This window comes from Ranitomeya variabilis, chromosome 5, assembly GCF_051348905.1.
Source record: "Ranitomeya variabilis isolate aRanVar5 chromosome 5, aRanVar5.hap1, whole genome shotgun sequence".
Lineage (NCBI taxonomy): Eukaryota > Metazoa > Chordata > Amphibia > Anura > Dendrobatidae > Ranitomeya > Ranitomeya variabilis.
Window position 1 is genome coordinate 75,653,055 of NC_135236.1, and position 16,680 is coordinate 75,669,734.

Here is a 16,680-nt window from a genome sequence, read left to right on the forward strand (position 1 = left end):
TTAGTCATATCTACTGTGGACAGAAGTATTCACCGCTGACTTTGGCTGGACCCGACTGATGAGAAGGCATTAGTCACAGCTTAAAGGTACCTTCACACTGAGCGACTTAACAACGATATCGCTAGCGATCCGTGACGTTGCAGCGTCCTGGATAGCGATATCGTTGTGTTTGACACGCAGCAGCGATCTGGATCCTGCTGTGATATCGCTGGTCGGAGCTAGAAGGCCAGCACCTTATTTTGTGGCTGGATCTCCCGCTGACATCGCTGAGTCGGCGTGTGTGACACCGATCCAGCGATGTCTTCACTGGTAACCAGGGTAAACATCGGGTTACTAAGTGCAGGGCCGCGCTTAGTAACCTGATGTTTACCCTGGTTACCAGTGTAAATGTAAAAAATAACAAACAAACTAGGAGTTAGACATACCGGTAACGGTATTTCCAGGAGTCCATTATGACAGCACCACAAGGAGGTTGCTCTTCATATCCTTGATAGGGACAGGAACACAGAAGAGGTTAAATAGCCCCTCCCCACCTCCACCCTTCAGTGATTTTACAAAGTACCACACCAGGATAGATACAACGCAATTTTATTGAACTTCCTCTCCATACATGTTTATATCACACATCAGACAGGAGTTCAAGGGAGGGTAAATAATGGGTGCTGTCATAATGGACTCCTGGAAATACCGTTACCGGTATGTCTAACTCCTAGTTTCCAGGTCGTCCCTCATGACAGCACCACAAGGAGAAATACCAAATAACTCCTACTTAGGGCGGGATTACAGCTTGGAGGACCTTCCTCCCAAAGCCGGTCTGTTTTGACAGAACGTCTAGTTTGTAATGTGTACAAAAGGTATTTGAACTAGACCAAGTTGCCGCTCGGCAAATTTGGTCCATGGATGCACCCGCACTCTCTGCCCATGAAGCAGATATTGCTCTCAGAGAGTGGGCTTTTAGATGTTCTGGAGGGTATTCACCGGCTGAAGTATACGCAGCGCAAATAGTAGATTTAATCCATCTAGCTAGAGTCGCTTTTGAGGCTTTTTTGCCTCTATTTTTCCCCGACATCTGTATAAAGAGATTTGGATCAATTCTCCAGCCGTCTGTAAGTTTCAAATACTGCAAAACTGTTCTCTTAACATCCAGGGAATGGAGAGAACGTTCTTTTTCATTGTTAAAGTTCTGACAGAACGTAGGCAAAATTATTTCCTGGCTTCTGTGAAAGTCCGTCACAACTTTTGGAAGAAACGAAGGATCCAACCTTAGAATGATGCAGTCTTCCTGTATCTTTAAATATGGATCTGTTATGGACAAGGCTTGAATTTCGCCTATTCGCCTTGCTGTCGTTATTGCGACCAGAAAGACAGTCTTGAATGTTACGGATTTTAGGTCTGACTGATCAAGCGGCTTGTATGGAGCCTTCCGTAATTCATTAAGTACCAATGTGAGGTTCCATGAGGGTACTGAACTTCTTATTGTCGGTCTGATACGTTGCGTAGCTTTGATGTATCTCATTATCCAGGGATGGTTTGCTAATGGATAGTCATAAAAGGCACTTAACGCTGAGATTTGTACTTTTAGCGTACTAGGCCTCAAGCCCATATCAAAACCTGTTTGGAGGAAATTTAAGATTTGAGAGATATCTGGTTCTTGTAGAACGGATATTGAGGTATTGGTATGAGTACAAAATTTCTTCCAAACTTTTTGGTATATAGCCGAGGTTACCGGCTTTCTGCTTTTCTTCATGGTTGAGATAACAGAGTCCGACAGTCCTTTTGATCTCAAGATTTCCCTCTCAAGATCCATGCTGAGAGTTGTAGCATCTTTAGATTTTGATGGACCAGCGGTCCCTGCGTCAGAAGATCCCGCCTCAGCGGTAGTAGCACTGGGTCTTCTATCGCCATCCACTTCAGCAGAGGAAACCAGCTCCTCTTGGGCCAATATGGCACTATTAGGATCACTACCGCTGGACTTTCCTGAATTTTTCTCAGAACTCTGGGAATTAGAGCTAGGGGAGGGAACGCGTATGCAAGTTCCATGTCCCAATGTTGAGCCAAGGCATCTATGCCAGTTGGATTGTCTCCTGGATTTAATGAGAAAAATTATTTTGTTTTTGTATTGTCCTTTGTGGCAAATAAATCTACCTGCGGAGTGCCCCATTGTTGGATTAGCTGAGCAAAGACTTCTCCGTTTAGAGACCACTCTGTCGGTTGCAATTTCTCTCTGCTGAGAAAATCCGCTATTTGGTTTTGTGAGCCTTTTAGATGAACTGCTGTGATGGACTTCACAGTATCCTCTGCCCAGGAGAATATTGTCTCTGCTAGCGCTTGAAGTGGACGGTGCCTCGGTCCTCCTTGATGTAGGAGAAAGGCTACCGTGGTCGAGTTGTCTGAGAAGACTCGGATATGGTGTCCCTGCACTTCGTGTTGGCACCTCTTTAGTGCTTCCCAGACCGCTCTGAGTTCCCTGTAATTGGAGGAACTATCGCGTACCGATGGTGACCATGTCCCCTGAAGTTATCGTCCTTCTATGTGGGCTTCCCAGCCCTTTGAGCTTGCATCGGTCGTTATGTTTACGCATGGAGATATATTCCATGGTTTTCCTCTTTTGAGGTTTTTTATATCGATCCACCATGAAAGGGACTGTTTTACTTCGCTGGATAACCGCATCCTGTTGTCTAAGGAGTCTTCCTTTCCATTCCATACCGAAAGAATTTCCTTTTGGAGCGAAACTGACTCCACTGTACGCTGGGAATGCACGAGGTCATCAGTCCTAGGATCCTCATGGCTTTCCTGATGGAAATGTATTTCCGTTTTTTTATCGTTTGAAATTGTTTTTTGATTGACCATTGTTTTTGGTCTGGTAGGAAGGAGTATTCCAGCTCGGAATTTAGAAGTACACCCAGAAATATTTTTTATGTCTCTGGTTCGAGACTCGACTTTTTTAAATTTATTACCCACCCCAGATGTCTCAGGAGTGACATGGTAACTCTTAAGGATTCTTCAATCTGTTGGGATGAATTTGCTACCAGCAACAGATCGTCCAGGTAAGGTGTAATGAGAATTTCTTTTTCCCTCAAGTGGGCCATGATCTCTGTCATGAGCTTTGTGAATATTCTTGGGGCAGAGGAGAGACCGAAAGGTAGACATTGAAACTGGAAATGCAGAATCCCCTTGCGACTTCTTATTGCAAATCTGAGGAATTTTTGATGTGATGGGTGGATGGGAACATGATAGTACGCATGTTTGTGGTCTAGCGTGCACATTACCGAATTCTTTTTTAATAACGGTACGATTGACTTGAGAGATTCCATCTTGAAGCGTTTGTACGCCACCCATTTGTTTAATGGTTTTAGGTTTATTATTGTGCGGTATTCTCCGCTCGGTTTTTTTATGGAGAACAGACTGGAGTAATGCCCCTGGAAGTGCTGATGATGGGGTACCGGTATTATGACGTGTAACTCTAAGAGTTCCTGTATGTCCGTTAGCAGTCTTTGATGTACTGCTGATGACTCCGTCTGTGTCAAACAGAATCTCTTGGGGGGTAGATGAGTAAACTCTATCTTGTACCCCTGTGCCACTGTCTGCAGAATCCACTGATTCTGAGTAATGTTCTGCCATCCCTCCAGGAAGTATTGTAGTCTTCCTCCTATATTGTTGGCGTCATTGTTTGCTGGGTCCTGATGACTGGTCTCGAAAGGAACCTCTTCCTCTGCCCCCTTTAAGGTAGCTCCATCTGCCGGACTTCCCTTTTCCTCTGTAGTCCTGTCTTGGGTGAGAGCGAGTTCTACGAAAAAATTGTGTCTTCTTTGGCTTCTCTTCAGGGAAGCCTTTTTTCTTATCGGACGCCTTCTCGAGTAGCTCGTCAAGAACTGGACCGAACACGTGAGATCCTGAAAATGGAATCGAACACAGCTTGTTTTTGGATTGGGTATCTCCCGACCATGATCTCAGCCATAAGGCTCTTCTTGCTGCGTTTGACAGTGCATTGTTCCTGGCAGCAAAATGCACCGATTCCGCGGAAGCATCCGCCATAAAATCAGTCGCCATTTTCAGAACTGAAAGAGATTTTAGGATCTCTTCTCTTGGGGTTCTGTCTGTAATATGACTCTCCAACTCGTCTACCCAAAGACTTATAGATCTTGCAACAGAGGTAGCCGCTATGTTCGTTTTCATAATGGCGGCCGATGACTCCCAGGCTTTTTTGAGAAGATCTTCTGACCTCTTATCCATCGGATCCTTTAATCCTGATGAGTCCTCAAAGGGGATAGCCGTTTTCTTTGTGACCTTAGCCACAAGAATATCAATCTTTGGAACTGATTCCCAGATCTTAGTTTCTTCTGGATCGAAGGGAAGACGGTACTTGAAGTCTCTCGGGACTACTAGTTTTTTTCCCCACGTCTTCCCACTCTTCCATTATCATTGCTGTAATGTGGTTATTGACCGGAAAAACTCTATTTCTGCGAGTTCTTAGGCCTCCGAACATCTCGTCTTGAACCGATAGTGGTTCAGACGAGTCCTCTATCTTCATGGTGCTTCTAACTGCTTTGAGCAGTATGTCCGTATTTTCGGATGAAAACCGGTATCTCTTCCGTTCTTCTGGTGATACCGCCGACGGACCCTGTTCCTCTGAGCCTGGATCGGAATACCCCGAGACCTCTCCTTCCTCGGAACTTAGGAGGTCCATGTCCCATCTGGGCCTTTTAGGTCCTGGAGACCGTGGAGACTGGGGTGGCACCATTGTAGACACCGTAGCATAACTTTCGCATAACTTCTTTTTATAGCCATCTGGGAGCTTGACGGTGCATAACGGACATCTGATGGTCCTTTTCTTTACCGCCGGCCTTTCAGGGATGTCCTTATCCTGTAAATGTAAGGGAGACCCCTGTAGCTACGGATCTAAGGTAATGTAATGTCTCCCATACCACGTACTACTCACATGGTCCGTGGGCAGCTCTAAGGTTTGGACGACTGGACGACTAGCACCTTCCATTTTACTGAGTCAAGTGTGCTGTCAGTTGTCTGTCATTAAGTAGTCAGTCTTACCCTGCTTCAAGACATCTGATTCATCCTCCTTCCGAGCTCAGATGCCGGCTTCCACGGTAATTGCAGGTGCCCAGCTGTACTGCGCATGCGTCCTCCGGAACGCACGCCGACCAGCCCGGGACCTGGATTCTGGCGCACCATCCGGCCGCCATTCTGTTCCGGTCACTGCTTTCCCCCACAGGCTTTCCGGCGTATCCGGAAATGCTTCGGCGCCGCCGACCCCAGGAATCCGCCACGCCCCCGGAAGTCGTCACTGACCGGGCGCCGGACCGGAAGTCCGGGGAACGACGCCAGCACCGGCCGCACATGGAGCCTGAGGGAGCGCCGGACACCGCAGCCGCTGTCTCAGAGCCCCTTTGTGAGGGGATGAGACAGGCCCTGGGAGCACACAGCTCAACCTTGTTGCGGAGGTACCTCCGTCGGTCTCCAGCAACTTCTGAGGAGTCTTCTCCGCAAGACCCTCGTGGCCAGAGCCCCCTAACAGGAGGATGGGACCGCAGTCAGGAGCGTCTGCTCCAAGACCTGACTCCGGTATCAGGTAAATCTTCTGGAGAACTCTCTCCTGCGTCTGTCCCTGATAGGGACAGGAAAAACACTGAAGGGTGGAGGTGGGGAGGGGCTATTTAACCTCTTCTGTGTTCCTGTCCCTATCAAGGATATGAAGAGCAACCTCCTTGTGGTGCTGTCATAAGGGACGACCTGGAAACACTACATACTCACCTTCTGATGTCTGTCGCGTCCCCCGGCGTCCGCTTCCCTGCACTGTGTCAGCGCCGGCCGTAAAGCAGAGCACAGCGGTGACGTCACCGCTCTGCTTTAGGGCCGGTGCTTACACAGTGCAGGGAAGGGGACGCCGGGGGACGCGACAGACACCGGAATGTAAGTATGTAGTGTTTTTTTTTTTTTACATTTACACTGGTAACCAGGGTAAACATCAGGTTACTAAGCGCGGCCCTGCGCTTAGTAACCCAATGTTTACCCTGGTTACCCGGGGACTTCGGCATCGTTGGTCGCTGGAGAGCGGTCTGTGTGACAGCTCTCCAGCGACCACACAGCGACGCTGCAGCGATCGGCATCGTTGTCTATATCGCTGCAGCGTCGCTTAATGTGACGGTACCCTAAGGGTACAATAAACCTAAACACATGACCCCGAAAAGAAAAGTTACTGAGCAAGAAAGAAAAAAAAAAGCATGAATCCACAAACCGATAATCTGGAATTCAGTCCGGGACTAAAGGAATGAAGAATTAATAAAACGTAGCGACAATCGGTCTTCTGCAAATTGTATCTGAGCGCGGAGCAATCAAGTTGAACAGACTTGTCTGACCGAGCGTTACTTACCGTCGTCATCTAAGAGAATGTTTTCTGGTTTCAAATCCCTAAAAAAAAAAGCAATAGGAAAAGAAAATAAATTTGAAATTGTAAATAATATAGAAGAGTCAGCAAAATGTCTGGGGTGTGTGGTCATGTATTCTCAGTGCTTCGACACGCCCCCAAAGCACTTGCAGGATAATTTGCATGCGGCTTCAAAGCTCGATTTCTCAGCATCAGCACATCGGATTACTACAAGGCAGGGATTAGTTTTATTGATGTACTAGGACCTATACAGCCATACTGCTAGTTTCTTAACAGGTTGCCTTTAAAAAGTTTTCTTCTCATCATCATAAGTTATAGAGGATAGCATCCTGATCACTAGGGGCCCTATGGCTGAGACCCCCACCAGCAATCCCAACAACGGGGCTCTGAATCTGTGGAATCAATGAATGAACGGCCTGCGGAAGGACCTCCCATGGTGGCCATCTTGGTACTCTTGTAAAGCCCACAGGTTGGACTTCATAGCACGCCGTGATCTTTGCTATATACTACAATGCAGGGGCATTACAAAATATAGAACAAGTCATCAAATGCTTGCATGTTCAGCAAAGTATAAAACTCAACAGTAATAAAAAGAAATAAAAAAAAAGTTTGAATCACATCATTTACCAACAATAAAAAGTAAAGAAATAATAAATAATAATAAAAAAAAAAATAATAATAATAATAATAATAATAAAAAGAATATTTGGAATTCTTGTATCCATAAAACACCAGTCTAATCTATAAAAATATAAAATTATTACACCAGCATGGTGGATGCCATCAAGCAAAAAATAATAATTAAAATTTAATAATCAAGAACTGCAATTTTGGACGCTACTACTCCAAAAAAAATTTAATAAAAAAGGAGATTAAAAAAATGTTGTCTGCGCCCCAAAATGGTATATATATATATATATATATATATATATATATATATATATATATATATATATATATATATATATATATATATATATATATATATATAAATGCCCTCACACAACGGCATGGACAAAAAAAAAATGAATGAAAACACAGCAGGTTCCAAAAAAATGCCGACGAAAACAAATTTTTTATTTAAACACATATCTGAATTTTTTTTCCGCACGCAAGTGAAAAAAGATAACTCCTACATTTGTGGCATGTCCACATGAGGCCTCATCACTAGGACCTTCAAAAAAAACAGGGATCAGGGCTTGTCATTTCACAGTGATGGCGTTCACCACTGAAATCAATGAGATGTGCGCGGCTGCAAACAGCATTCACAATTGAAGTCTATGGGAGCGGTGATAGGAGAGTTGGAGGGGTGCGGACCTGCACCCATCAGTAAATTAGGCCCTCTTACCTGTACACTATGCCTTCCTGGTGCAGGTGTTCTAGCCCACAACAGATTTCAGCAGCATAGAAGACCACACGCTCTTCCTCGAAGCCGGGGTTGCCCATGTTGTAGATGTGGAATTTGAGGTCTCCTCCATTCATGATGGTGAGGACCAAACATAAAGCATCTTTAGTTTCATACGCATACGCCAAGTTTACCTGCCCACAGAGAACAACCGGAAAAAAAGGGTTCAGGTCCGGACAACAACATAAGAGCATGTACAAAACATCCCCAGATACAGCGCCACTTTTGCCCCTTGGTTATGCTCGGTATTGCAGTTCACTACTATTCAATGAATGCGGCACAGCTGCAATATTGGGCATAAGCCAAGAACAAGAGTTTTGCCATATTTTCAGGGTGTTCTGACACCCTATGACCATTTTTAATCAGTGAAGCATCTCGGAAACACGAGTTTGGTTTCTCTGCAGCACTCCTACAGGACAAATTAAGTATTACACAGAGTGTAATTAAACCAATGAGATGTCTATGTAATAAATGGAAATGGCTGGGTCCTCCAGAGCAAGAGAGGATTTTTGCAGCTGCTTTCCATTCCAGCTAATGGACAAGGCCACTGGATATTGGACATAGGAACTTTAAATCACATATTTGGCTTTTCTTCTATCCTCCTGCTGTGAGGGATGGAAGCGTCAGACATTGTAGATCGCTGAAGATTAATACATGCTGCAATTCTGCAGTTTTCTTTAACGAGATTATACAGCCCTAACCTAAAAGCCAATGAGAGTTTTTGAGCCTAAATAACCAGCTGCTCATCCCCCCCATGTATAACCACCATAGCCCTGCAGCTCCGTACCACGAAGCGGCTGTTCACTTTTTCCAGGATCTGCTTCTCATTTAGCGCCATGGATTCGCCTTTTCTTTTCTTGATCCTCTTCTTCTCTAGCTTTTTGCATGCATACATCTTCCCTGTGGCACGGACCTGGCAGGCGCACACCTGGGGGCAGAGGGGACGTATGAGGGTGCAGCCGGAGGAACCATCAGGTACAGCGACCATCACACGGACAGCGCAGATGGTGTACAAAACACATATATAGGATGCCCCACATGAAATAGGGGCAGTATAGGAAGCCCACTGTGAGATACTATAAGGACTGTATTTGGCAGAGAGAGTAGAGAAATACTATAAGGACTGTATGGGGGGGAGAGTAGAGAAATACTATAAGGACTGTATGGGGGGGAGAGTAGAGAAATACTATAAGGACTGTATGGGGGGGAGAGTAGAGAAATACTATAAGGACTGTATGGGGCGGAGAGTAGAGAAATACTATAAGGACTGTATGAGGCGGAGAGTAGAGAACTACTATAAGGACTGTATGGGGCGGAGAGAGTAGAGAAATACTATAAGGACTGTATGGGGCGGAGAGAGTAGAGAAATACTATAAGGACTGTATGGGGCGGAGAGTAGAGAAATACTATAAGGACTGTATGAGGCGGAGAGTAGAGAAATACTATAAGGACTGTATGAGGCGGAGAGTAGAGAACTACTATAAGGACTGTATGGGGCGGAGAGAGTAGAGAAATACTATAAAGACTGTATGGGGCGGAGAGAGTAGAGAAATATTATAAGGACTGTATGGGGGGGGAGAGTAGAGAAATACTATAAGGACTGTATGAGGCGGAGAGTAGAGAACTACTATAAGGACTGTATGGGGCGGAGAGAGTAGAGAAATACTATAAGGACTGTATGGGGCGGAGAGAGTAGAGAAATACTATAAGGACTGTATGGGGGGGAGAGTAGAGAAATACTATAAGGACTGTATGGGGCGGAGAGTAGAGAAATACTATAAGGACTGTATGGGGCGGAGAGAGAAGAGAAATACTATAAGGACTGTATGGGGGGGAGAGTAGAGAAATACTATAAGGACTGTATGAGGCGGAGAGTAGAGAACTACTATAAGGACTGTATGGGGCGGAGAGAGTAGAGAAATACTATAAGGACTGTATGGGGCGGAGAGAGTAGAGAAATACTATAAGGACTGTATGGGGGGGAGAGTAGAGAAATACTATAAGGACTGTATGGGGCGGAGAGAGTAGAGAAATACTATAAGGACTGTATGGGGCGGAGAGAGTAGAGAAATACTATAAGGACTGTATGGGGCGGAGAGTAGAGAAATACTATAAGGACTGTATGGGGCGGAGAGTAGAGAAATACTATAAGGACTGTATGGGGCGGAGAGAGAAGAGAAATACTATAAGGACTGTATGGGGGGGAGAGTAGAGAAATACTATAAGGACGGTATGGTGCGGAGAGAGAAGAGAAATACTATAAGGACTGTATGGGGGGGAGAGTAGAGAAATACTATAAGGACTGTATGGGGCGGAGAGTAGAGAAATACTATAAGGACTGTATGGGGTGGAGAGAGTAGAGAAATACTATAAGGACTGTATGGGGCGGAGAGAGTAGAGAAATACTATAAGGACTGTATGGGGCAGAAGACTTCACTGCTTTCAAACAAGCTACACTTGCCTTCAAATCAGCCCTCACCTCTGCTAAACAGACCTATTTCACAAACCTTGTATCTTCATTATCCTACAACCCAAAACAACTGTTCAGCACATTTAACTCTCTCCTCCTTCCTCCAACTCCCCTCATCTCTCTTGAGGAGTTTGCCACCTACTTCAAAAATAAGATCAACCAAACAGGCAAACCTTTACTGTTCCATCACCCCAACCATTCCATATAGCAAACCTCTGCCCTTCCCTAATAACCTCCCTCGCCAACATCACTGAAGGAGAACTTACTCACCTCCTTTCCAAATCACACCTCACCACCTGTGCACTTGACCCCATCCCTTCCCACCTGCTCCCCAACCTTACTAACATGCTCATTCCAGCCCTAACCCATCTCTTCAACCTATCGCTATTTTCTGGTACCTTCCCCTCTGCCTTCAAACATGCCATCATCACACCCATCCTCAAATAAGCTAACCTTGACCCAACCGCTATGCCCAGCTACCGCCCCATATCACTGCTCCCGTTTGCTTCAAAACTTCTTGAGCAGCATGTCCACGCTCAACTTTCCTCCCACCTTTCATCTAACTTTCTCCTTGACAACCTCCAATCTGGGTTTCGCCTCCAAAACTCCACCGCAACTGCCCTGACCAAAATTACTAATGACTTACAGCCAAAGCTAACAGACAGTTCTCCATCCTCCTCCTTCTCGACCTGTCCTCTGCCTTTGACACAGTCGACCACTGCCTACTGCTACAGATTCTTTCTTCCCTTGGCATCAAAGGCCTTGCCCTGTCCTGGATTGCTTCATACCTTTCCGACCGCACATTCAGCGTCTCCCACTCCCACACTACCTCCTCACCCCGCCCCCTCTCTGTTGGAGTCCCTCAAGGCTCTGTCCTAGGGCCCCTACTTTTTTCCATTTATACCCTTGGCCTATGACAACTAAAAGTCCCATGGCTTCCAGTACCACCTGTATGCGGACGACACTCAGATCTACCTCTCTGGCCCAGATGTCACCTCTCTGTCCAGAATCCCGGAGTGTCTGTCAGCCATATCCTCCTTCTTCACCTTTCACTTCCTAAAACTCAATGCAGACAAAACCGAACTCATCAGCTTTCCTCCATCTCACGTATCTCCCCTACCTGATCTATCTATTATGGTAAAAAGCATCACGCTCTCTCCCGCACCTGAAATCCGCTGCCTCGGGGTAACTCTCGACTCTGCCTTGTCCTTCAAACCGCACATTCAAACTCTTGCCACCTCCTGTCGCCTCCAACTCAAAAATATTGCCAGAATACGTCCCTTCCTCAGCCCTCAATTTACTAAAACTCTTGTGCATGCCCTCATCATCTCCCGCCTCGATTACTGCAACACCCTCCTCTGTGGCCTCCCCGCTAACTCTCTTGCACCACTCCAGTCTGTCCTCAACTCTGCTGCCCGGCTAATCCACCTCTCTCCTCTGCAAATCCCTCCACTGGCTCCCAATTCCCCAACGAATCCAGTTCAAACTACTAACACTGATCTACAAAGCCATCCACAACCTGTCCCCTCCCTATATCTCTGAACTAATCCCCAAATATTTTCCCTCACATAATCTTCGATCCTCCCAAGACCTCCTACTCTCCTCTACACTTATTCGTTCCTCACACAACCGCCTCCAAGATTTCTCCCGAATATCCCCCATCCTCTGGTATTCCACGCCTCAACATGTCCGATTATCCACCACCCTCAGATCCTTCAGACGGAACCTGAAAACCCATTTCTTCAGGAAAGCCTACAGACTGCAATAACCATTCTGCCGCCTCACCAACCACCAGAGCTGCTGCCTCACCACCACCAGAGCTGCCGCCTCACCACCACCAGAGCTGCCGCCTCACCACCACCAGAGCTGCCGCACCCCCGAACTTCTGTCTCTTCCCCATTATCCCGTAGAATGTAAGTCCGCAACGACAGGGTCCTCTCCCTTCTGTACCAGTCTGTCATCGTAAATTTGTAAACAATATCTATAACTCTGTATGTAACCCCTTTCTCATGTACAGCTCCATGGAATTAATGGTGCTATATAAATAAATAATAATAATAATAATGGCCAGAGAGTAGATAAATACTATAAGGACTGTATGGGGCAGAGAGAGAAGAGAAATATTATAAGGACGGTATGGGGTGGAGAGAGTAGAGAAATACTATAAGGACTGTATGGGGGGGAGAGTAGAGATATACTGTAAGGACTGTAAGGGGCATAGAGTAGAGAAATACTATAAGGACTGTACAGGGCAGAGAGAGTACAGAAATCCTATATAGACTGTATAAGGTAAAGACAGCACTATATGAAACATTGTGGGACGGAGACAGTATAAAAAATACTATATAAAACAGAAGAATAGTTCTATAATTTTAAAGGTTGAATGAAGACACAAGACCATGAAGTTAAACCTACAACCTAACATATTACTCTAGAACAGGGATTCCCAAACTCCAGTCGTCTCGGCCCCCAACACGATGTTTTCAGGATTCCCTCAGTATTGCACAGGTGATGGACTTATCATCAAGACACCAGAAATTGTGAAATACTAAGAAAATCCTGAAAACATGATCTGCTGGAGGCCATGAGGACTGGAATTTGGGAAACATTAATCTAGAGGAAGAAAAAAAAGCCATAAAAACACAATAGGAAGTACTATATGGAGAGCACTGGAATAGAGAGTACAGAGATAAATAGTATAGAAGACATTTATATGGCGGTATAGGACTGCGACATTACAGTTCGGAGTCTTCCCCCAGCAATAAGATAGGGGATAATTGACCGATTGCTGGAGGTCCAACTGCAGGCATCCTCAGCAATGCCAAGAACACCCCACCTCCCACATCTGGAGCGCCATCCTCGGCTATCTCCATGACTGGGGTGGAGGATGGAGGGGCTTTAACCTCCTTGGCTCCATTCTCATCATCACTGAGTTTTCCCCTATCATATCGATGGGGTATAACTTTCATGTGTGGGAATGACCATTTAACGTAGTGTCAGAAAGACCATCATCATCAGATAAAGCGTTAATTTACCTCCCCGAATCCCCCTTTTCCGAGCACCCGGTACTGCCTGAAAGTGTCCTTTGTAACGGCTAGTCTGAAAAAAGGGAAATGGAAACAAATCATTATCGCTGATCGACACCATCTTATTACAGGCTCTGCCGGGATCCAGAGGACTCGAATGCTTCTACCTCAAAAGTATCTGGAGCAAAAAAAAAATTAAAAAGAAAAAAAAAAAAAAAAAAAGCAAGTGGGGTAGAAGTCGCCCCACTACTCTCCTCTTCCACCAATGGATAGCCGTCGCCATCTTGCTCCTGTGAAGCACCTACCGCCCATCCTTCTGCATCCTGAGTGACGCGGCTCGCGGGAATATGGAGACCTAAAATATGTCCGTCTCTCACTTACACAAAAAATGTTCAAATCCAAAGGGTACTCCCATCTCCAAGATCCTATCCCAATATGTAATAACAACAAAAACATCCAGTCAGAGATGTAGGATAGTTCTTCTGATATAGGGATAGGATCTTGGAGATCGGAATACCCCTTTATAACCTGAACATATCATTCAACTTCAATTAAAGGGGTTGTCCAGGTTTAGAAAGACCTTGCCCAATTTTAATTTTATTTATTTTTAACCAGAACCTATTCCCCACCTTTATTACTTAGGTCACTAGTGACACTAGGGGGTCCTCCGTATCTCACAAAATTATCCGATCCTTGTCCCGACTGTCCCTTCCCAATCTCTTACCTTTCAAGGCTTTTCCATTGGAGGAAGCGGTCAAAGTACATACTCTCCTGGTACTCTCTGAAAGGAGACCCCCGCAGGTACTCATGGAGCAGGCTGAAGGAGAGGAAACCCCTAGCATTAGACGCGATCCCATATACAAGACCCTCAGCGTTGGCGCGGATCGATTTGTACAACCCAGTCCCTCGGCCATGACACTGGTGTTTGACGGAAGGATGAAAACCCCAAGAACTGCCTCTTCCCGGACGGCATCCTCAGCTCTTTGTTTGATTAGCCGGCCTGACACAACAGTTGCAGTGTGACCCATAAATGATGTTGCGCCAAGCCGGCTAATCAAAAGAAGAGCCGCGGACGCCATCAGGTAAGAGGCAGTTCTTGAGGGTTTCCATCCTTCCGCCACAGACCAGTGTCATGGCCGAGGGACTGGGTTGTAAGAATCGCTCCGCACCAACTCTAAAGACTCGCTCATCTCTTCCAAGTAATGAAAAGCGATCAAAACTTTGTAAGAAACCTAAAATGGGACCGATAGATATGACAGTTCGCCACTCAAAAAACTAGCGCCCTCACAGGTCCACAATCAATAAAATTAAAAAAGAATCATGCCGGCAGGTAATTTTTAGTAAACGCTGAACACCAAAAATACTAAGCCACCCCAGAAAAAAAAATGTAATAATGAAATTGCATTTTATTTTTTTTCACCATTTCACTGACGTTGGAATTTTTTTTGTCGTTTTATAGTACATTATACGGTTAAGTGAATGGCGGTATTCCAAAACTACAACTCATCCCGCAAAAAAAAAAAGAAAAAAAAAGCAGCCTTTATAGGTCTATGTTGTTAAAAGAAAAAGTCTACTGAAAGATATGGCTGAAAACTGAAATTGACTTCAGTGGGAAAGGGTTAAAGGAGTATTCCCATCTGCAAGATCCTAGCTCAATATGTAGAATGTGTAATAATACTAGCAAATACCTCCAATTAGACTAGTATAGTTCTTCTGATTCGCTATGTTGCTTACCTCATGTGCAGGGCATAGGTATCCATGGTTATGACCACTAACACAGTGCCAGTTAGTTGTTACTGGTCTTAACCATGGATACCCAAGCTACTGCAATGCTCTGCACATGGGAGTAAGTGACACAGGAAATCAGAAGAACTATACTGGAGGTACTTGCTAATATTTTTATTAATACACCTACTACATATGGGGATAGGATCTTGGAGATGGGAAGAGCCCTTTAAACTGATGTCTTCTCTAATAAGTGGCAATACTAAAGAGTTACACACGGCTCTTGAGTTTTGCTTCCCTACTAAAAAAAAGTAGTTATTTTCTATGAAAGCACTCACTTGATACAACTGCTGAAGATGTCCTTGCTGGGGCTCTTCTCGAAGTTTATTATACATTCTTCCATTTGTGAATCGGGGATTTCTGGCACATAATCGCGAGACTGGAGGGGGAACGACGTCATAAAGGAGGGAAGAACGGAAGAGGATATTAGAAGGATTAGTGACCCGTCCCAAACAGACAGCCCACATTACAGCCTGGAACAAGCGTCCCTGTGTCAGTCCGCTGAGCCCGTACACCGCCGAGGGATCATTACAGGACAATGACTGCTCTCGAGACGGTTAATGATACCCGAGGTAGCCGAGAAGTGAACCCAAACATGGTGCGGAGGAAATGGTGCAGGTCGTGAACCGTGCGGCCCATGTATACAATTACCATTAGCCATATGACTTCGAAGACAGAGTATACGGGCCACAGAGAATTTACCCGAAACCTCAGGAACCACCAACAGCCCCACTACACCTCCTGAGTGCTGCTGATTATACAATATTGTAAAAAAAAATATATATTTTTTTCATTATCATCATTAGGCTATGTTCACATGTTACTTTTTTCCCTAAATATATATAGTTTCTTACTACCAAGAGAGTAGATTTTGCCTTAGGAAAAAAATGCAACATGAGAACATAGCCATACACATGGCAAAACGGAGCACAGTGACAAGACACAAGGTAGTTATACTGCATCTGCAAAGATCACAAAGCACGCTGGCGTTTCTAAATGTGCTGTCCAAGCTCTTTGGAAGAAGATATGAGCAACATTGAGAAACGTCAATGTAGTGGTCGGCCAAGAGGACTTAGTGCAGCAGATGAAAAGACACTTCATGTTTATTTCTTCTCGAAATCTCAAGATTTCCAGCAGTGCCATCAGCTCAGAACTGACAGGAACCAGTGGGACAAAGCTAAACCCATCTACCATACGAAGAAGTCATGGTCTTCATGGAAGAAATGTGGCCAACAAACATACCTTAGGCGTTGTAGCCAAGTGACTCAACTATGCACAAAATCTAGGATCTGGAGTAAGATTTGTGGTGTAAGGAACACTTCCGCTCATCCCACCTCAGCTCTGCCCACTTTGTTAGAGCTGGGCAAAAATCTCAACATTTTTATGCATCCTCGCATGGCCTAAAAAAGTTGCAACTTTTCCAAGCTTTTTACGGCAGAATATTAGCATAAATTGGAGGCCTTCACGTTTACCAAGCGGCTGACCCCACACTAATCTCTCACATGGGGAGCGATCCCACCGCCTCTTTCTGCAGTAACCTACAAGCTTTATTTCTTTTTGCCAATCTGGCTTTCATTACGGAAGCTGACTGGCC

The 16,680-nt window shown here is 45.2% G+C and overlaps 1 protein-coding gene across 2 annotated transcripts in view; it reads right to left on the reverse strand.

Annotated features, from left to right (window-relative positions):
* Positions 1-16,680, reverse strand: part of LOC143774566 (G protein-coupled receptor kinase 5-like) — an 87,430-nt gene that overhangs the window by 18,491 nt on the left and 52,259 nt on the right. For both annotated transcript variants that reach the window (XM_077262287.1, XM_077262288.1), the window contains exons 5-10: positions 15,365-15,465; positions 14,026-14,118; positions 13,311-13,374; positions 8,593-8,733; positions 7,749-7,939; positions 6,386-6,423 (exon numbers count right to left, since the gene is read on the reverse strand). In XM_077262287.1, the coding sequence (XP_077118402.1) occupies positions 6,386-6,423; positions 7,749-7,939; positions 8,593-8,733; positions 13,311-13,374; positions 14,026-14,118; positions 15,365-15,465 (628 nt within the window). The remainder of the gene's footprint in view (positions 1-6,385; positions 6,424-7,748; positions 7,940-8,592; positions 8,734-13,310; positions 13,375-14,025; positions 14,119-15,364; positions 15,466-16,680) is intronic.